The following is a 23030-nucleotide window of genomic DNA, read 5'->3' as shown; positions in this document are numbered from 1 at the left end:
CTGCCTTAAAATGAAACGTGGCGACTCGTGTTTTAGTCATAGGTCATTCAACGATAATCGAAATGTCATTGTATCCTTTTTGACCGACAGAAAACCTGCCAAACATTTTCAATTACAGCAAGCACTTAATTTTTTCTTAAACTAAAACGTCTCACAATAAACTTACAGATTTATTCACGTTGCCTCTTTTCATTCAAGATGTTTTGCCAAAGGTACATGTAAGAAAAGAAATGGGAGGAAACATTGTAAAACAGTTGAACAATCTTTATTTATTGTTACAATGCACAGTATGATGCATTATGGCCAGAAGAACCACCATAAAAATGCAGAAGGGGAAAATAAAACAAAGCTGAAAAATACCTTCACAAGGCAAAATGCCTGAGAAATAATAATAAAAAAAAAACAATTATACACAATTTCTTGGTTATAGCTATGAGTTTAAGAAGGAGTGATCATTTACACCATTTAAAAATCAGCTATTTGAATAATAAAAGAATATATTTGATTCAAAAAGACATTCAGCTTGGGATTCTTGTCAGCGGAGAACATGTTTCCTGATAAATGGATTTCTAGAAACTGTAAAATGTTAAAGATGCCAGCATTTGTGGGGTTGATGGGAGGCAACTGGAAGAGAGTTGCACTGATATATTGCACTGTTGTGAAAATATTTGGTCATTAGCAACCTTAAAATAGGAGGAAGAGAATCTGCTTTGGTCCTTTATCCTATGTACGCTCTTGGTGTGCAATAAAAGGCACTTGTAATTTCAAATGGAAATTTACTGTGGTTTTTGCAATATGAACAAAGAACAAAAGAATGTTAATAAATCTCAGATGTGCAGCAGGAAAATACTCAAAGTGTCAAGAATGTTGCCGAAATCGGACTCACAGATTTCTGTCTCCAAAGAAATATATCTTGAAATCTATAAAATTGACAGTAATTGTTTGAAAAAGAAGCAGAAGACAATTGAAGCATTTATGCTTGACCAATACTCTGATTTCAGCTGCTGTTTTTGAGGCAACAGGTTTAAGTCCCATTCGAACAGGGATCAGCAGACAGATATCATAATACCATCAATATATAGAGCAAAATGTAAAGTCTAAAATAGTGACAGCTGGACAGGAGTTTTGCATTTTTTAAAGCACCACTTTACAATAGTTTTCGGTTTGAGTCTGTTTTGAAGTAGAAAAGGCAGCAATTTGTTGTCCAGGAAGCCGTTCAGGCAGTGTGAAGACCTGGCTCACGTGTTGTGTAATCTGCCTTACGTTTGACTCTAAACTCAATCAATGTGGACCAGCTGAGGACGAGACGAGCCTCTTTCTTCACAGAGGGGTGTTCTCCGTCTGGCTGTTAAGGTCCGGGTAATGGCCTGAGGTGGCGGCGGGCTCTTGACCAGCAGAGCTTTCCCTTTGTGGGTTCACTATCACCTCGGGGACGATGGCTCTTCCAATCCCCTTTAAGACCAGACCTCCATCTGTACAGAGCAGGCAGAAGGACCAGTCAGCAAATAAATCAACCAACTTGCAGCTGCATTCAACTCAATCAGCATTTCAAACGTGCTCAGTGCATACACTCTTTACATTCAGTAAGACACCAAGGATCGCTCCTCTTACTAAATCCTGTCAATACAGCATTACTTCAGTAATGATTTTTTTTAGTAGGGAATATGACTCACGAGTTTCCTTGGTGTTTTAAGCTTAAATGCAACACAATTTCGACTAAGATTGGTGCAAGGCAATGCACATAATGAGTAACGACACACTGTGAGTATAAACGGCTTTTGGGGGGGAAGGGGGGTGAGGGGGGGGGGGGGTGTTAGTCTTCATAGAAAATTATTAGCAGCCAAAAGCCATTTCACCTCAATGCTGGAAAATCACAAGCATGTTAGTTTTTGTTGTAAAGCCGAGAGATGTTGCAGGAGAAAAGCACAAACGCATAACCTTATACATACATGCGCTGTATGTATACTGTATGTCGATGGAATTGCCTGCGTTAGTCTCTTTTCCCGCTCACACAAGACGCACAAACATGCAGCGGACACATAAGCAAGGCCAACGCGTCAGCCAGTCAGATCCTTACCATTACCTGCCTTGCAAAGCTCATCGTACCGGCAGGCCGAGAGCTCAGACATCTGCAATGTTTACACATTTCCTGTCATGCGTCTGATCACCATTTTTTTTTTTATTTTAGAGTGAAAGGCACAGAGAGACAGTGAAACCACAAGCCCTGGTGCTAAATACAGCAATGCTCTGAGAGAAACCGAAATAACTCCATACTGAGGTGGCGACAGTGTCAGCAGACGGGGGGGAAGTGCTTTCAGTTGTTGCAACACCTAGAATGAGGCTGTAATGGGATTCTGACGGTGTATTGTATTTATTTAGCATTAACTAAGGCTTTAAGATGTTTACAAAAGAAATCAGGTGTAAAAAAAAGCAATTCAAATACAGTATCCATTTATATTGTTTATGCAAAGCAACTAATAAACAACGCAAGAACACTTTATGAAAATATATTATGCACATGTAAAAAAAACCTTTATTGATACACCTAAAATGTTTGTTTGATATGATGTATTCCTATTTGTATTGAAGTTCACCACAAATAAGCCAAACCTTTGTTCAATCATGTGCTTGAAGATAGTTTCCAGTTGAAAAACTCATGTCATCTGTGCTATATTCAGCAAAAATGACATTTCACTAATTCATAAAACCGTACCACATAACATTTCTATCAAAAATCGCACTGGACATATGGAAAACTGGACTTTTAGGCCACCCTACCTGTGATGATCTTGGATGCAGAGCTGAAGAGGTCATTACCACTGTCGTTGGCCGCAGGTTGCGGCGGCGGCGGCATGCTGGGTCGGGGTCGCGGCTTTGGCGCTGGTCTCAAGGGGCGAGGGAGGGAGCTGGAATTGTAGGACGAGTGCGATCCATCGTGAGGCGGAGTGTCAGGAGGGGTGGGAGTGCCGGGGGGGGAGGGATCCGACTCCCCGGGGGCCTGGTGGGCCTGAGGCGGCTGCGGCGGCGGGTGGCTCGGGGCGTGGATGAGAGCCTCTTTGCTGGGGTTCCGGCGAGGCGTGATGGGCGGGTGATGGGGGGAACCGGGGCTTTGGGTGTTGCTGGGATGGGCGGAGAAGGGGATGGCCTGTTTGGGCGGAGCTGGAGCCTGCTTCTTGGTGCCTTCAGAGGAGAGGCGTATGATTACTGTATCATCGATGATGAACGACAGCACTGTCGAGGTCGATTTGCTCACCTCTGCGGACTATGTGTGGACTCGGGCCCCTGGACCCGCCTTGAGAGTGCGGGGTTCCTACTGCAAGGTGGACTGCACCATTCCTCTGGGGAGGTGGGGTGGACATATGCTCCCGGGCTGGGCTGTGGAAATACAGCAGGACCAGTTGTTAAACCATTTACATGTCCTCTTTTGTCAGCATTGACGTAGCAGATGCAGGAAATCATGCATTATACATAGAAGAAATCACAAATCTTTTCATTCAAAAAGAAAAACAAACACATAAAGAAGGACTCAACAAGACGATATAAGAAGACAAGGGTAAGAATCAGGATGTTACATGCAAAATTCATACAAGATCACAATGTAGTACAACACCATAACAAAATACAGGCAGAACAACTGAGCATTTCTTTCATAAAATAGCTCAGCTGAATCAATCAATAATCTCAAGCTGAGGGCAAATGAAAGTTGTGCAGATGAAGATTAACATGACTTTCGATGCAGTTTAAATTAATAAAGCAGATAAGAAGCTGGAGACGTTGTTATTGAAATGATTTCTGTTTGACGACTTTCCAACCAATCAAACATTTGACGAACATGTAAAAGGGGGGTCAGGCTCCAGATCGGCTGATTGGCTGCGAGCAGACGGTGGAGTGTTGTTACGACCTCAGCTCGCTCCTTACCTGCTCTCCTCTGCGCTGAGCTGTGTTACAACCTGAGGTGGCACTGTGGCTACCTGGACCCCACCACCCAGACCACCACCACCACCACCCAGAGCACCAATCCCAGCACTGACACTCGAGCCGGGCTGCTCAGCGTCTGCTAAAGCCTGGGGCTGCAGCACAAGCGGGGAGGGACCCCCGGCCTCCAGAAGGGGCAGAGGGGGTTGGAAGGTGGGTGAGGTTAGCGGCTTTCTATTTACAGAGTTGAGTCTGCGTGGGGCGGGCTCCGGCTGTTTGTTAACAGGGCTAGGGAGGGAGGGGGGGAGAGGGGAGAGAGTTCAGGAGGGCAAACCACACAGCATCAGACAGACTGAAAGAGCAGGAGACCGAAAAAGACAGAACCAGCTTGAGAGGGAGCGAGAGAGACAGAAACACACTCTTCCTGCATTCAGTGAAACTGGTTTCCGAAAGAAGAACCCAAACGAGACATAAAACCACATGACTGACTTGGTTTTTGCTTCTTTTTTTTTTTTTTTTTACCACTGCAGGGACAGAAGAAAGAGGCCACATGAAACGCAACACAGGAAGCCCACACAAAACATAAAACCAGCAACCTACAGAGTGACCTAAGCTTTAATTGGAAAAGGAGAAAATAATACACAAGAGTACACAACAGTAACACAAGAGAATCATAATGCTGAACATCATGGTGTAGCAACAATATTGAAAACGAATTGTGTTTCAGACAAGTGGCTATAAGAGAACCATTTTCCATCACCAACCTTGAGTAAATTATGACTTATAAGCTTGCGATGAAATAAACTGCAAAGAATAATAATGTGATGCACAAATAAGACAAAAACAATCAATTCTTTCTGTTGATAATCTGGATTCATGAGGGCTACTGAGACTACGGCGCAGCTTTGAAGTCTGGACCGGGCAGATCTTCAGTGGGTGTTTCAGTGACTGTGATGGACTCGTTGGCCACTACATAAAGGGCCGACACGGCCGGGCCCCGCGACTCCTGCCTGCTCAGTGTCTTGGGACGGGACGGCAGGGTGAGAGGCAGGCTGAGGCTGAGGTTGGGGCGAGACAGGTACCTGTCTTTACGGGGAGTGTGACTGTCCCCGTCCTGCCCCTGGCTGCCGGGGCGTTTCCTGTCCAAGCCGAATTCAGGGTCCGGGGTGGGTGGATGGCTGGGCATGGCAAACATGCCAGACACATTGAAATCCACATCTGGAAGCAAGCAGCAAATGAGTGGAGAGACTGTGAGGATAGCAGTGACCGAACAAACCCTGAAGGGAAATGCACAACTTTGAAGTTTTGCCATAGGTCTGAATGTTGCTTTACAAATAGTTTTTCACAAATAAGCCAACAGGATCGTAACACGTTTGTTACTATAACCGAGATCTGTTTTGCGTGGTATCTGGTTTTACCATCAGCCATATGGCAACTCGTTCTCCCCACTCGCATTACTGGAATCTTTTGACTCAGGTGAAATACCCCATTTGGTGATGAGTTCTTTACATTGTCATGTCATTTTATTTTAAACCTGTAGTGCATTGAGGTTTCCAAAAACAAGTTCTGCACTTTTTAAGATTAGACCGTTTAAGTAAGGTCTCTGCAGACTTGTTGATTTGAAATGACTGCTAAATTATAGCAGTCATTTCAAAATAGCAGTAGATAAATTGTTAAGTGTTGGTCTTATTTCTGTGTTGCTGTCCGTTCCATTTAGTTCAAGTCCGTTTTGAAGTTGAGATGAAAACAGACACCAACAAAGGATTTGACCTTCACAAATCTGTAAGCTAACCTCTGATGCTTTTAATTCATCACTTTAGCATAATCGTAAAAGAAGGCGACGTTTTACCATCGGGGAAAAACCAATCAGCATGCTGGATGATGGGTTCGATGATGGCCACCACATGGACAGATGTAGCTGCTGCAATCTCTGCCAGTGTCCTGAGTACAGAACAATATACAAGGTGAGTCATCCTCAGTATTCATAAAAATATATATTTTTTTAAAAAGGCACACTGGTCTCACCCCTCAGTCTTCGCCCAGAGAAGGTTGGGTCCCAGAACGATAGCAATGTTGCTGGGAGTCATTTTGTTGACCTCGCTCTCCTGAGCCAGTTTAGCCAGAAACTTCACCAGATACCTGCGAATAGAGACTCACAATGCTGAATGACGCAGCTTCACCTGTATACAGGAGTAAAACACTGAGTTGGAGGAGTTCTGACCTGAGGTTGGCCTTGTGAGCCTTTGGCAATTGGTCACATGTCACCCATAACGCCTGAAGCCTCTTGTCGTTGTCAGACACACTGAAAACAAAGACAAAGGCTTTTTTTTTGGTACCCAAAAACATTGTGTTAACATACAATAAATCAATTGGCTTTGAGCATCACGCTCTCTTACTTGGAGGCCTGTGTCCACTCGTCGTACAGGCCAAACGTCATCAGCGGTTCAGGAAGTTCCCTGAGGTAGGACTTTAGAGCTCCTGTGCGTGGAGACAAAAAAAATTAATAAATGAAAGAAAGAAAGATCTGAGGCAGATGGTTCCACTGTGACTGGATTTGTCGAGGAGGTCGTACCAGCGACAGCGTGGGGATCAGAGTAAAACTCCTCGAGCTGAGAGGTGGAACAGTCCAATGCTGCTTTGAGCTTCTTCAGTTTTGAAGCTCCGGCTGCTATTCTGAAGAGACCCTGGAAGGAAAATACAGACGGAATGAGCAACACATGCGAAGGCTCAGATAGTGGGAGTGGGTTGACCGTTCAGTCCTGATCCCTCATGTGTTTTAAAGTTTGCAAGACATTAAACCACAAGTTGCTCCCAACGGTGGGCTCGCAGGCTGCAAAGGCAGTTGTCTCCAATAGTGTGTGTGTGCGTGTGTGTGTGTGTGTGTGTGTGTGTATCGATGAAAGCGGCTGATAATGCGATGCCAACTGAGACTGCTTAAGCATTTAAAAAGTCCAGTCCAAGTCTACGACATGACAACCTGGATGCAGTGACTGGGTTTCACCTTAAAGAGGAAGAAGTGAGTCCAGAGCTGGTGAGACAGAAGGAGAAGTAATGCCAACTACAAGTTGGACAAAAAAGGAATTGCTTCTTTACCAAGGGAGATGTGGACTCTTTCAGAACAAACCCTGCACAACAAAGAACATTTTTTTTTTTTTCTTCTCAATTTATAAAACGCCTGTTCCCGATACGGAGTCGAGTGATATTGCTACATTAAAGAAGAGGAACAGTGAGCTCAGTAATGCATAACACATGCACACACAATGCTTCTCTCCTCAGGCCCAAGACTGGCTGACCACAAGTTGGCCGCAGATGTTTCCAGACTGTACAAAGCATCATTTCTAACGAAGCCATCCAAGTCACCCACATCTCCTTCCAGCTCGAGCCGAGGGGAGGGGTAAAAGTATCCGGGGTACACGTTTCTGTCCTAATTCCTCCTCGATTAAACCTCAACTTTGCCCTACTTAAGCAACATTTCTCCTTTTCTCTGAAGACATACCTCCTCCCTCATGCCGGTCTCCAGCAGCATCATGACGCAGGCCTCTAGAGGCAGAGCGATCTCACGGTTCGTCCGCTTCAGGTGTTCCTCCAGAGCCGTGCCGAACGCCGGCTTCTCCATCCACGAGTCTGGACGAGAGGAGCAGCATTCTGACAATTAGCTTGGTATGTATAATGCACTGTTTGTGGTTTCACATCTGAAAGTCATAAACTAAAGTAAACTGGAATCAAAAAAGGAAATCCCACATATATAAACCCTCAACCAAAACTCAAGCTCATACCAGCAAAACATAAACACACATGAAAGAAGAGAAGCTCAGATTCAGAAATCAAAAGTGAAAAGTTCTTTCAAGGGAAAAAAAAAATTGTAAAATTCCAAAACTTCCAAGAGCAACATTTCCGACCAATTCAATATACTTTGTAATACCTAGACTCTAGAGTCAAGCTGAATCAAGATGTTTCAACTTGACGTAAAGATTCATTTTAATCAGAATAATTTTGAATAATTGTGTTTTTAGAAAACAATCAGAATAAAGCGGGATTAAGAAATCTCCAAATGAACTATTGAAAATTTTATATTTTGCCCAAAAATGATTCTGTTTTCCCCTGTGGATTTTCTAAACCTGCCATGACACCTCAGACCACATTTTTGACAAGTCAAATAAACTAAAATACACCATCATTCCATAATTAGTCATTATTAGCAGTTGTGTAAGTTATATAGAATCAGAATTTTACCACTGCGCTTTCAAATGGATGACAAAAGCTTAATGCTGAAATAAACAGCCTAGTGACACATTGAAAGCTGCTGGATTTCAACAGATTAAAAATACTTCCCTTCCTCTTTTAAAGGCTTTTCTATGCAACTGTTAACCCGAGTGAAACGCCAGTATGCACTTTGTAAAAGCAGTTTCTGTGCTTTACTCCATAACCTTCAAAGTATTCTGTTTAGATATTGCATGAACGCTCGGAAAACACACAAACTCCCGACAGAGACGCACCACAATGAGACTCAAACCACAGGTGATCTCACTGTGCGTTGAGATCACTCATCGTCACACCGCCATGCAAGACGTCTATCAAATGTCGGTTGCACGTCTCACTTGTCACCTTGTTGCATTTTGATAGTTGGTATAGCTGCTTCCAGAGCTGCCAGAGACCTCCTGTGGTAGTCTGCCTGGGCCTCTAATAACTGGAACATCAACAAAGCATTTATGAATCAGGCTATCATAGTTAATAAGGTGGTCACAGAGAATTAGACCGTATTTGTATCACATTTCCTTTATATTTCCAAGCCTTTAAGAATGATCTCACCAGGACGTAATAGCGTGCGTATTCTCCCTCTTTGGAAGCAAAATTGTACATGTCTGCAGAGAGCTGATCCTGTAAAAGAAAAAAAGAAAAAAATGTCCATACATGGCACATATGGTAGTAAGAATCTGTGCATAAATAATAATAACTGTTCATTAGGACACAGATGAGCTCCAGTTGACAAAGCAATGACCTTTAATTACTTGTTCCTAAATATTAGAGGCCGCGCTTGCCCTGCTCCTCTGCTGTTACAAGGCTTCCTTTGTTCGCCCCGTTATTAGATATGATCCGAAACGTTTGCAGAGGAGCTGGTGGGCGAGTTCAGCCATCAACCCAGACAAACCTCCATGAAATCTGACACCATTATGATTTTTACAACTTTGCAATGCAAAAGCGAATTATATTTAGAGTAGTAAACAATCAGCTGTGCACCGACGCTGAAGATCTATACAAAAATGTACCTTGCACATTTCTACTTTGTTGAGAGCTTCGTCCATCTCGTCTTTGAGCGAATCGACTTTAGCTGCCATGGCCTGGTTGTTGGACTTTGTTGCCTGGTACCACCTGCAGACCGAGTTGTTATCAGAACAGCGGAGGGCACAAAATAAGCATGAACATAAGTGTCGTTCCAATTCATGCGGATTTGCAAAACGTGTGACGCGAGAAGCCTAAACATGCAAAGCGTTGGCAAACGGTACAGTGGCTCTTCTGCTTGATCGATTTCCACGCGCAGAACAAACCTACCGTGTCTTAGCCGAGTCATAATCAAGAACCAGCTTGGCAAGTTGCTTCCTCTGTTTCAGTATGTTGGGAATCTCAGTCTGTGAGAAAAGCAGAAAAGATAAAAACACCTGTAATGCAACCCTGAACAATGCTGATGGTGTTAATTTTTGCACAACCATCTGCTCATCATGTGAAAGCTGAGTTCATGTTTCAGTAAACTTTTCGTAAGGAAGTCACCAAAACATCTAAAAAGAAAATTTAGACGGTGGAGCGGGGGTGTCAAGCACATTTTAAAGGAACACAAACAACCCAGTTTCATCTTAACTGGGTTGGATCGATAAAATAATGCCTGAATAACCTTTAAATTGAAACTTATTCTATCTTGAGATCTCCTGAATGATGGCATGAAACAGACTAAAACCTACACAGATTTCACCATTTCTAGTTAAAAACAATCCCCCAAAATCAGCATTTTTTTTGCCCTCTTAAAAATTATCTATGGATTTTGAGTATGAACTTATGAACTTCCTTATTGTGTAATTTACAATTTTTAATTGTGTTTTCATAGTTTACTAAAGCAAAGGTACTAAGAAAAAACATGTCTTAATTAGAAGCACAGTATATTCTTCTATAGTATTGTATTCTTTGTATTTCCTTCAATTTAAACATAATTAAGAAGTGGTTTCACAGAGGGAAAAAAACAAACTTCCCCATTGACATGGAGGTCGTAAGTAATTTTTACCTCTGCCAGCTGGCTGAGAGGTTCCATAACATCTCGCTCCATCTGCACTTCATGCTGCATCAGTTCGGTGGCTAACCTGCTCTCCGCGTCTCCACACACCTCCATCATCTTGCTGCCAACACACACACACAGATTATTACGTTCAAACGTGGCCGCGACGTAACATTTTTTGTGAAAATGCAAAAGACAGCTCACAGGAATTCTCCCTAATTTCACAACTACGATCATATTTAGCATTTAAGTTTTTTTCCATATGTTTCCATCTGCCTTTATCTTTGGGCCAAATACACCACCAGTCACTAAGCTTAAGATTGGTCTCTAATCAATTCTCACCCAATTAGGCTTTCGTCTCCAAGCTGCCCGCCTCCTTCCTGCATGGCCTGGGACAGCGCCGTCAGAGGCAGCTTTTTCTGTCAAAACACTCATATTTCAGTCCACTCAACAAGAATGAAGAATGAAACACATTTGAACATTTAGTGCACAGAATGCGAAAAGGCCACCAAGTAATTAACACCGACAAGTAACATTGTGCAAGTTTCTTGTTAAATCTGTACTTCTCGTCGTAACTAATTACTTCTCGGAGAAATCCGTGGCGACACGTCCAGTGTGTGGAGAAAGCAACACAGACAGGGCTCATAAAAGAAAGCCAATGACTACGGGTGATGTTATTATAGTCTGACATGATTCAATTCGGACCGAGTTGTTTGAGGTGTTTCTCCTCAATAGTAACTAGCAAGATAACAGTTTTAATTAATGGTTATATTAACACTGGATGGGATGGCTGATGGCCGTTGGCTTGCTAATTAGTTCCTCACGCAGGACTGGAAGTGCTGACGTTACAACAATGTGTTACTTCGCAATGGATTGCCTCCAGAACGGTCCAGCACTGGGTTGATTTATGTCGAAATGTTTGAAAGTAAGACAGAGATCCATTTTAACGGCATTTCCTTCAGCGGGTTGTCAGTTTTACAGACTCTTGTAGATTGTAACTGCTGCACAGGGATGGTAGAACTGGCAGGAAGCCAGCGGTGAATATTTTTCTCCTGAGTCTCTCTCTCATATCTCGGCGTTACATAACAAAAGGTGCTACGTGGTCACGGGAAAACATAGCAGATCCCCGCTAACACTGACAGTTGTGCTACAGCTTTAATTTGTACATGAGCCACAGGTTATTTTGTGGGTTAGGGCGAGGGTTAGTTCGTCACAGAAAAATGTTGCATGTTGCTGATATGCTGTGATGATATAATAAAAGTTATAGCTGAACAGCTCAAAGTTCATCCGCCAAATAAGAGATCCGGAGCAAAAGGCAGAGGTGTGACGGTGAAACGGCGACTCTTACATGTCTCTTCTCGGTGTCTGTGCCCAGGTGACCTTGGAGGCATGTCACCAGCTTCTTGTACGTGTTGTGTGACACCAACCGCACCATCTCCATCCGCCTCTCGATCTGCGCAAACAACACGAATGGCGCCATTAAAGAAAGAAAACAACAACTGGCAGATCTTCCAGCGACACAGATCTTTCATTTCAGCACAAACAACCCCTCTGAGGGCGACAAAAAAAAAAAGCAAGTTGCTGTCGCTGACATCCATCTTTAAACTGTCCATAATGCAGGATGTAGATAAAAGATATAGGGGCTCTTCGTGTGCAACAATAGATCAGTGTCAACAAGTTTATGAGAACATATTTTTTGAATCATGAGATATGAAGAAATCAGACTTCACAAGCACGCTTTCAAAATATACATCTGTCTGGACCAAATGAAACAGTGGAACTGAGAGCTCATCATTTAGACAGACAAAAAAAAAGTATATAGTGTATTATTTATGGAGAAAGAGTGGGATTTAATAAGTTCTAATTCTTCCCGCTCCTTTCCATCTTTACTCCTCTTCAGTGACTGAATTAAACTGTAAACTGAATAACAAATTTTCCTGTAATACGCAAAGCTCTAAACAACTAGGATCATATCTTATAAAAAGAGCTGTTAGTCCCGTGGTCGCTCATTGAGACGTTTGGCCAACTGGAGGTTTCTAAATGGGAGGAAGAACTTTCAGCCATCAGGCTTTTTTCTCATGTGAAACCAGCAGTTTCAATTATGGAGGCCAACAAAGTTTCAGGGTTAAAGCTTTTACTATTTGATAAAGCTTATAGTGACCACTATCTGGAGTCACCCCGGATCTTGTAAATGAGCCGCTGGGAGACTTTCTTTATTGCAGTGAGTTTATCTCTTTCACTCTTCATACACTCTTCATACATGTTCATAGCTTCTATAGTTATAGTTTCTATTCTATCCTTTTTTTTTTACTATTACCGAAACACAGCCGGTAAAGGCTAAACAGAACACAGAAACGCACTGATAACAAGCATGCGACAGAGTCTAGAGACAAAGTCATAAATCAAACTGAACTGTTGCATATTGAGTGTCATTATCATACAAAGTGCGACCGATTCGATGTATCTTAAAAGGGATTTTCATTCTAACCTCTTGTTGCGTAATCAAGAAAGCATAGAGACACGACAGTCATCAGAACCAGTCTTCCTGTAGCATGTACAGTATGATCCTCGTAGGCGTGAGGACAACAGACATGAAAATGTTGGTAAAAATTAAGAAAATGCTTCCGCAGCAGCAGCGCAACATGTCTTATGTTTACAACTTTATGCAGGAAGTTAAGAATGCTGCATAAGCATGTAGTGAAGCAGAAGAACGCAATGTCGTCTTTTCTCTATACTTTTCTGTGGCTCAGGAAAATGCAGCACCAACCTGATAGTACATTTAAGGTAGTAAAGACTGCAACGTCTTACTTTTAGTAATAGTCATTAGAAAGTCTGTGAAACAAGAAAAATTGTCACGAATGAGTTGACTCCTTAACGCCATCATCTATATTCACCAGTTACGATCCCTCCTCTGCAAGATTATCTGACATGCTGTTGCTGCACCCAAATAGCTGCCCATCATAAGTATTTCCTTCCCGTTTCACCATAAACACCCACAACATCTGAGAGCCCTTTATCAGCTGAATTATCCCATCCCCTTCCTTTACTTTCATCCACTAATTCACTCGTCTGATTCTTTCATATACGTTTTTTTTTAACCCCCTCTTTTCCTGCGGCCGTTGCAGCCAGGCTGGACCACGGCTGAACTTGGCCACAGATCCACACGAGCAGCGTAGGCGGTGGACTGGTTATATTCTGTGATCACGTCGTTTCAGTTGACAGAAAGTTTTAGGAGACAAGTTGAATATACACAACGTCGTGCAACAGAGTTCAGCAGAATCTGCATCTGAAATGTGTAAAAACTGGAAAGTCTTCATTTCCTCCTTTTCAGTGACATTATATGACTGATATAGATGTCTTAACACATTTGAGTTACACAGCCCAGCATAAATAGACAGCATCAGAAAATAAGAGCAGCAGATGATGCTTAGTTTTCTTAACCATTCTTTAATATTGTTGTGACAGTACAGTACCACATGGCGCTGCAGTGATTTGTTCTCTCATGTTCTAGAAAGAAAAAAACAATGGCATTTTAGTGGGTTTCAATTGAAATCCTTGCAATTTGGCTGTTATTTCACACAAAAATGGCATTGCGAATCTCTGAATAAGACATTAACAAAAGAAAAAAAAAGAAAAAAAACGGCTTCCAGATTGCAAAGGTTTTCAAAAGCACTGGACTCCTTTGCCACCTCAACGAGGAAAACGCAGCTTTTGTGATTTTAATTTAACAACACTTCTTCAAAGTGTGCATTTGATACAGGATCGTCATGATAATTCACTATCATTCCCCAAAATCGCCTAGTTCCAGTCAGCTAGCCTCACGTGAAGAAGATTGTTGAATAATGTAATCAGATTTTCTTGTGTTTTACAGGACCAGTTCTTGGCGACACACTAGAAAAACGTTTTCCCAGATGTTGAGACGACAGAAACCTTGTTCAAAGAGTGAACACGCACCGTTTAGAAGGAAAAAAAACCTTCTATATCTATATTTGTTTTCTCTGAATCAGGCATCTGAATCTTAATTCCAATAGTAATACAAAAGCAACGAGTTTGTACTGAATCATTTTTGTTTGAAGTTTAACCTTCAAGTTCATTTCGTGACCAAAACATAATAGAAAGACTCATCGGGGAGAAATTAAATGAAGGAAAGGGAGGCTTGCTCTTATGCACAGAAAGAAATACACGCCCTGACAAAATGAAGGCGAAGAGTTGAAAGAGAGCTAAAAAAAATAATAATAAAATGAAGAAAAACAGGAAAACTCCTTCATCATGACCACACACACTCAGCCAATTAGAAGAACACAGACAATCTCTTCCACTCTCCAGTTACAAAGTAGTCCAAAGGTTTACTGGCAAGTTGTTGCCAAAGTTGTTTTTTTTTTTTCTTTTTCTTTTTCTCCAGACTGCAGTGAAAACAGCGAACAGAACAAAGCGACAACCTCTGACCCTCCGCAGCAGAAAATATGAAGCGTTCAGTGAGTCACACAGGAACCAGGAGGGTGGATACCGTTTGGTTTTCTGGCTGGGAGGCGGGAGCCGCTTCAGCCGACTGAATGGGCGGTTAAGTGATGGCTGGTTGGCGAGCGGATTACTCGCTGGCTGAGCTCGTTGTCTGACGAGCTCCCGACGCCGAATAAACCAGATCCAGAGAAGCAGTTTTGTGTACGTGACATATTTTGGGAAACACACCAAGCCAATGATAGAAATTAGCTACCACTCTCAAGTTTGTTTGTTAAGCACGGAGACAGCTGCTGTTCCCGACGAAAGGACTTTTTCTCATGTGAACCTTTGAGATTTCACCCTAAACGGTGAAGTCACGGGCTGTTTAAACACTCATCTTGATTGAGGGACTGGATTGATTGAAAGTAAACAGATTGATATGCAGGCGCAGGCTTCGTTTACACATTTGAAGTGAAAACGCCTTTTCAAAAAGACATTTGTTTACCCGTAAATGGGAGGAACTGAAAACCATGTAGTGTTCTAGTGGTTGCTGTTGTTAGTTTTTGGAATGACCCCACACACGCACAGAAAACAATACGCTATAAACATCAACAAGGGCGACTACACGGACATTGATATGGATAGAAGACGAAGTTGTATTTTTATTACGCCGGCTCTCGACTATGAAACTACAAATTCCCAGGAGAATATGGACTGGGAGTCATGACACCCTGAAGGCCGCCATTGTTGTTACCGCCCACATGAGTAGTTTACTCTGCCCATCAGCTCATTGTTTGTCTGCAACAAGTCAGTTCAACTTCCTGAAAGCTCAAAGATTCTGGTTGATTAACTTCCAAAAAGCCTGTTTTTCAACAGCAAACGTGCACGCCAACACAGATCATTGGGTAATTTGACACCCGCCTCATGGGGCACGGTGAAATCTTAACTATTCGATCCCTGGAGCTGATGACTATAAACAGTAACCGATAGTTAAGATACGAGACTCTGAAGTACCTGAGTATGCAGGTGACAGCTGTAGATACCATCATTATAGCATTTTAAATGTGACACACAATACAAAAAGCACAAAAGTTCCACTTCAAACAAATTGGTCCAGTTTAGGATGATAGTCATTACTCTTGACCTTTTAGTTGACGTTCCAAGGCCAACTCACTGCTGCACATGTATGAGAGAGCCGGTAACCAGGGCAACTAACACCAAACAGACAGTTTTGTTTGTCTCAGTAGCAGATTTACCAACCAATACCCGCTTAACACACAGTTTCAGATATGCATTATCTAATTGTCCACGGCCGAGATACGGGACCAGTTACAACCTGACTCTATCGAGAGTGAGAGGCACGCAGGCACCGATACAACCCAACCTGACAGCCTCCTTAACTCTCCCACCGAGGCAGGACGTGTGCAAACAAGAACAAAAAATGCCCCAGCCAACGCAAAGGGTAGTGGAAAATTGGAAGAGAAAAGATTACTACGACACCATGGAAATCACAGTGTCAAATTTCAAGCTGGCCCGTTCACAGGAGGGGAGTTGAAGGGAGCTTGTGGGGAGGGGGATAGGAAAAATTACTCTTTCTCCACTCGTGTTTGGAAAGAAAAGAGGGTGGGGGTGTGGGGGGGACTTTTCCGGGCAGTGTGATTAAATTGCAGTGCTGATACTGATTCACTGCTTTGTGAATCAGTAAACTTGGAGCTCCAACATGTCACAGAGATAAGGCAGCAGATTTAAAAACTGGTGTGTACGGCATGTTTCTCGAGGAGCTTTTTGTTATTTCTAAACGCGGCGCACACCCTGACAGGCAAGCCGCTGTGCCGAAAGACATTCTGACAATCACATTCCTGACTGAGGGCTGGAGCCTAAGGAATGTCCAATCCTGCAGAAACCTTCCATCATAAAGGGAAAAAAGGAAGCCGTCGTTTTTGTTAAATGGAGGAAAACAAGTATCTTCACGTATTTGTCTATAGTGAATGAGAAACATTTGCTTTGCCATGTGTCACTGTGTGTAAACCACATGTGGAGTTCGGAGTTCACTCATGCCCGTCGTAAAACTTTGACTCCATGACTGACTTTAATTTTTTTTTCCTTGAATCCTTTACCTTCACTCTCTTCCCACAAAAGCCCTTTTCTTCTCCGAACATGCTCTGTTTTTCTCCGTTTCTGACACGTTTATTCATACTGTTTTCCCAACAGTGAGCTCACAGTTTTACCAACCAAACTGTCCCTCCCTCCCCCAACACACACGATACGACAGCATACAGTCAGCAAGATCTCGAGATTTAAAAAAAAAAGAACATTGCCAGAATGTGCCTTGAGTGGAAAACCATGAAGCACTTCTCCTGCAGAGCCAGGCCCTCGAGCTGGCGACGCATTACTGAATGAAAGGCTAACCAGAAGCGTTTCAATGCCAGCAGTTGTTCTCCGTCCCTGCAGAGCGACCCGGCATCCACAAGCTGCTCAGGCATGACGACTTTAACAGACCTTATACGTCTGATAGCTTCCGTAATCGATATCTCAGAAAATGTCATTTTAACATTAAAGGCAAATACGATCAAATAATTTTTAAGCTTGGCTTCAAGGGGTTAAATATGCTCTGAAATGTTTAGTTCTTTACAAATGCCGGATATCAGTGTGCCTATTACGCACCGACTTCCCAAGACAGCAACGACTCAATGTTGGACGCTTCAGCTTCATGTCATATCATTTACTCTTGCGCCCCAACAACAGCTCAACCTTTTTGTCCCGCGGAGTTATCGACAGTGTGACAGAGGAAGTGATATTTACCTGTAGGAGGTCATCGCTGAGGACCTCGGTTTTCTCCGCCCTGTGGACAGAAACAACAGTCAATCCTCATGGGAATAAAACACACCTTAGTCGTGGATTTAGACACTAAACCTGAACATGACAGTCCGAAGAAACTAAACTTGGATGGATGGGAAACTATATAGTATGGGTTACCAAACCTCATCAAGTTTATTTTTGTCCTTATCCTCAGATCAACAGGTTACTTAAGTTGTTTCTTTATTTTTACACCCTTTCCTAAAATAGTCTGTTCAATGTGAGCACAGTATTTCTGGTGCCCTCCTACACAGGTAATAGATTTACAATTACAGTATGTGGGCCAAATTGACTCGGAGATGATAAAGCCGATGAGCAGACCTTAAACGTCTAGCATCCCAGTCTATCTGCAGTTTGCAGGAGATTTGCCTGAAGCTTGAGCAGGACTATTCATTATGAGATACCGAGTGACATTCGTAAACACACAAACCTAACATGTATGAACAAAAGTCCCACTGAACCTGAAGGATTCCTCCACTCTGTCTGAACACTCACTTCCTGTTGTGTCATGTGCTCCTTCTTTATTATGGCAACAGGGGAAAGGTGTGCTGCGTGTGTTTGTGTGCCGGAGGGTGGGAGTTGCCCGGAGGCTTGTTGATGTCTAAACTATTTTGCTCACTGTTTGCGGAAAATATGATGTTTGGGATGACTTCACACAGAAACTTCCAGGAAGTGCTGACAAAATGCCCCCAAAAAATGAAAATATAAATCACCTCCATAACATGTGGAGTGATATTTTGCACACTCACGTCTTCATGTGACCTCTGGCTGCAGGACAACATTCATTATTTCAAACCTCTGGATTTTGCTGGGATCACACAGAAATCCCAGAGGAGCTCTTCTCACATTGAACCAGCCCGGGCCTACATTATGGGTTTAAACCTCACAAGGATCAATTAATCCGTTCCCACACAACTACAGTCGTTACCTCATGCTGTACGTAACACAAAATCCTCATGTTACGCCCCCCACACACACACTCTAATCTCACTCCTGGCAAAAATGTCTATGGCATTTATCAAAAACAACCTTAGACTGCAGTTTTTCACCTGCAGCCGGATCATGGTGCAGATTTTAACTCAGACCATCAAAGATTCTAGTTGGAAGAAGGTTTTAGAAATCTGTGCAAAACTAAAAATGTGTAACAGGCCATGAAACAACTTTTTCCAAATTGTAACTCAGGATCTTTCAGACCTCGTGCAAAGCAGCGGAGCAAGTCAAAAGCAGATTAAAAAATTTAAAATTTAAAATGTATTTGACCTTTTTCCATTTGATTGAATTTCTGGTTTTGGCTATTTGTAATATAAGATATGATAAGATGGGATAAGAGCTTATTATTCCCACAGCGGGGGAAATTCAGTATAGAAAACATACAGAAAACTGTATTGACATTATTATGGTCAGTATTTATCGATATGTGAAACAATAAAAGCCTTCTCTAGTTTAGACAGTGGCCTCCTTATTACTCACATCTAAAAATAGATATGCACTAACTCAGACAAGGATGTGAAATCCGCCATTAATCTAAATGTTAAGATGCACCAAAGTAATGACAGCAGAAACATCATCTGCAACTGAAATACCTCCACAACGAACCACAGGATCCCATCACATGCCTCTGAAGGAAGAAGCAACACCAGCGATCTTTAGATTTTAATCAATATTGAATTAGCATTGATTTGACTGGAGTACACTTTGGCTTTGACCAGCAGCCATTGTTCCAAGAATACATTTCCCAGCATAGTGGAGGCCAAGCCCTGAAAGAAAACTTTGCGGAAAGCTGAAGAAAGCAACTGAAACAATGAGTAGACAGCACAAATACTGAAGAGGCGATGTGAATATCTAAACCCTATAATCAATTGACCTCACAAGCGAAATCCAAGCAGTAAAGCCTGTTCACAATAGTGTGTTATTCAGTGTTTCTTTGCCAAAGTTTTGGATTGAAAGCCCTCGGTGTAAAGCCTATTATTCGAAAATGCTTCCAGAGGTATGCACGGATTCACCGACGCTGCTGTAACGGCACATGAATCAGTTTCCTCTTATCAATCACATGCAAATCAAACGAGGTTCTTCCTTTATGAAAACACGCATCTCTGGCTGAGTGACGTCCCTCCAGCCGCTTGCAGTGTCCCCGTCAACAAACCATGGAAATGCTTACTCCACAAAAAAAACCCTCCATGCCCAGCCCTTCCTGAGCCAAACAGAAAACCACAAATCATCACAAACCGTCATTTGTGTGTGTGTGGGGGGGTGCTTTAGGAACCAGATTATCTCTGTCACAACCAGCTTCACTTCTGTTCTTAGTAATGTTTAGCATTTTCGTTAACAGGCTATAAACTGAAGAAACACATTCAGCCAGTCATGGTGAAATTAAACCCAGAAAGTCTAGAGATCTTATCTTTAACTTTAAAACGTTATGATTAAAGATCAAACTGATGTTTCGGTCAAATCAAACCTGGAATGAACAATTCACCTGACATTTGTCATTGATCTGACCTTATCTGGTGCGTTATATGAGCCAAGGCTGCACAGTCTCATGTTCTATTTTTTAATCTTTGACTAAACATTTTAATCTCATCCATTTTTCTCCCCAATCTCCTAGTTTTTTGTTTTTTTTTGTCAAATCTGTGCAACGAATAACACTTGAATATTTCTGGAATGTTACAGTCTTTCCAGAAGTTATCCGTAGTGGGTGTATGCTCGCAACACTTTTGCCTACTAGAAAAGAAAAAAAAAAAAAAAGCTGTCATTCTGCTCTGTTGAGTTTTATTGCTCTTACACAACATGTGGAGCGACGTATGTGAGGAGTCTGATGCCAGCCAGGCCTCGACCCCATCGGCTTTTCACCAGCTGGTCATTTCCTACTAATGCAGGCGACATATATTTATTTAAAATGGGTGGATGTATTAATTTCTTCCACAAGCACAGGCTGGAGGCGGTGGTACAGTGTGTGCAAACTAATTGGCCCCTTCACTATGGATCAGGAAATGTTTGTGGATACACCTCAAACTGAAGACGCGTCATAGCAGATGTAGTGTTCATTGCAGTCACACCTGGAGGCATCTTTCACACAAACCAGATAGAACTTCAAGAGAAGACCAGTTTCTTAAAACCTGTTTCCTGTGGAGTAAATTGCATCCATATAATTGAAACAAATAGTAGCCGATTCACTCGTGATTATTGGACTTTTGCCATGTTAAAAAAAGAAAAATCCATATAATTGTTGATGTGACATGTTGGTTTCTCCTTTTGTGTCGAGTTTGTGTGAGATTCCTCTGAGTTTCCCCTATTTTCAGCCCAACAACACTCGTAACTGGTGATTGTCACATTCTTGGTGTGAATGTGAATGTGTGTGACTCTGTGTTTCCCCTGTGACAGACTGGCCCTCCAAGATCCTGCAACCTTGACTTGGATAAATCAATGTAGTGGATGGATGGATTGGCATGTGTCAAAGAGTCATTGAGACACTGAACCTTAAGTTGCTCCAAAATGTGTATGAGTAAATGTATGTAAAGCACCTTAAGATTACTGAAGAAGTGGGGGAAAATGCACTATGTGAGTGTAATACATTTACCATAAATGTGGCTCTTCACGTGAACTTGCAAATTTTATTTTATAACAGCAGATGGCATAACGTATAATTTAATAAAAAAAAATAATCTACTTATTATTTCTGGAGTTGTCCATTCTCATTTTTATTGAACGTAAAATACTATTGGAAACTTCTGGATTATTATAATTTCCACAGGGAAAAGTCCCAACTCATCCCTTCTCGTGTCCAATGAGTTTGGATCTGTACCCACAGGAAAAAGTGTATAGCCCTGAGGAATTATTAAAGCAGGTATGAGTGTGACAAAGTGACGGCCCAGCCCTTCCGACACCGCCCACATCGAGATGACAAACAAAAAGTGACAATTCGTCTCACCATAACAACAACTGCATGACATCAGCCCGCAACAATGCGCATTGTCCTATGAACCAACTCACCTTCCCACGGTCTGGTTGGCAAGTTGCCTCATGCGATTAAACTGCTTCTTCATGGTTTATTTTATTTGGGGTTTTTTTTTTTTCCTCCCTTATCCTCGTCTTCTTCTACAAGTCAGAGAAAAGTTTGAGCGATGTCGATCATCCACCGTGAGTCCACAAGTTGCGCTACGGCGCAGCCATTGTGGCACAAGCCAGCTGCGCTCCGACCGCTTCTCCTACACCACAACCGGACAGCTTCCCCCCCCCCCCGCTGGACCCGATGGCATCCGCGGTCCCCCTCTTTAGAAGAAAAAAAAAAAAAAAAAAATCCCAGACTGTCAGTGGACACGACCCCCGACGAGCTGCGGGATCCCCATCGTCTCACACGTCAGATTAGTGTTGAGTACAAGTTGGTGGTAGGAAGAAGGAAGTGCCTTTACTTCCCGACTGTAAGCCGCATGGCCCAATGGTGACATGTGATACCTTTTGCAAAAGAAAAAAAAAAAGAAAAAGAAAAAAGAAGAGTGGCTTTGCTATTGGTCTGTAAGACTCATGGCAAAAAAAAAAAAAGAAAAGAAAACTTGACATAGTTTGAATAACATCTTGCGAATCTCTCGTCATGATGGATTAAACACTACAAGTGCGTTGGCTACAGATATTTACGTTATTCATTATTAGACCGTTTAAAATCAGTGGTGTCAAGCTCATTTCGGTTCTTATGCCACATACATTCGTCTTGAGTGGGCCGGACTGGTAAAATAGTGTCTTATTAACCTTGAGATTTAAACTTCTTTAAAAGTGTTCAGAATTAAAATGTCTAGATTTTCATAAAACACATGCTACTGAAAATTACTAAAACCTCAGCACACAATGACAATTTTAATAATACAGGGTGCAAAATACAGCTAAATTTCCCCAATGTGACAGTCCCCATGTGAATATATATACACACACACACACACAATATATATATATATACATACATACACGGCGGCTCAATGTGGCGTACAATGATACTATGAGGATCCTGCTGAAAACCTCACTGGGAAAGTGCAAGTGAGATGTTCTGTCAAGAAGGTGTTTCTACTTTTCAAGCGCTCATTTATAAATTCATACGCAGGCTTGAGGACTCCCAGAACACCATTATAATGCTGCTGACTAACCCCAGACATAGTACTGCAAAATACCAGTCATCCTTGTGGAGGCATTGGTATGGGTCTCTTTTATAAAAAGGATGATGTTTTACTTGTGTGGGATTGTTCTATTCGTGATATCCATATAATGTTTTATCCTCAGTTTTATGTATTTGTTTTATATTTCTCTGTGATTTTGTACTCTTTTATGGACTCTGTGTCTGCAATAAAGATTAAGAAGATGATGATGATTACATAGGCAATCGTTCACTTTTGTTTCCACACATATTTCTTAAAATAAAAGAAACAATTTGAATATATGTTTGATTAACATTCAGTTCTTACAGCATTATAAGCACACACATATATATATATATATAGTGCAACAACGCAAAATAAATACATCTATACCAAACGTACACACGCACGTTTCTATACATACATACTTATGTACATAC

General features: G+C 42.1%; 1 protein-coding gene across 3 annotated transcripts; it reads right to left on the bottom strand.

Moving 5' to 3' along the window:
- Positions 1–249: 249 nt before the first annotated feature.
- Positions 250–21702, bottom strand: arhgap17b (Rho GTPase activating protein 17b). Of its 3 annotated transcripts, XM_080511006.1 has the most exons (21): positions 21461–21702; positions 17420–17459; positions 11526–11630; positions 10520–10596; positions 10187–10298; positions 9466–9542; positions 9183–9285; positions 8725–8793; positions 8521–8602; positions 7412–7539; positions 6488–6599; positions 6312–6393; positions 6137–6217; positions 5941–6054; positions 5765–5856; positions 4998–5133; positions 3919–4203; positions 3254–3375; positions 2779–3180; positions 2078–2129; positions 1335–1472 (listed from the first exon to the last, which is right to left on the bottom strand). In XM_080511006.1, exons 1-20 carry the CDS (start codon positions 21511–21513, stop codon positions 2122–2124), a joined length of 2280 nt encoding a protein of 759 aa, XP_080367132.1. In that variant the 5' UTR covers positions 21514–21702; the 3' UTR covers positions 1335–1472; positions 2078–2121. The 3 variants fall into 3 exon arrangements, with proteins under 3 accessions (XP_080367131.1, XP_080367133.1, XP_080367132.1); XM_080511005.1 differs by lacking the exon at positions 2078–2129 and having other exon boundaries at positions 250–1472; XM_080511007.1 differs by lacking the exons at positions 2078–2129; positions 3919–4203 and having other exon boundaries at positions 250–1472.
- Positions 21703–23030: the final 1328 nt, after the last annotated feature.

The sequence above is a fragment of the Blennius ocellaris genome (genome assembly GCF_963422515.1).
Source record: "Blennius ocellaris genome assembly, chromosome: 16".
In the NCBI taxonomy this organism is placed as follows: domain Eukaryota; kingdom Metazoa; phylum Chordata; class Actinopteri; order Blenniiformes; family Blenniidae; genus Blennius; species Blennius ocellaris.
Note: the sequence above shows the minus strand (reverse complement) of the source record. Positions and strands in the feature narration are given on the sequence as shown.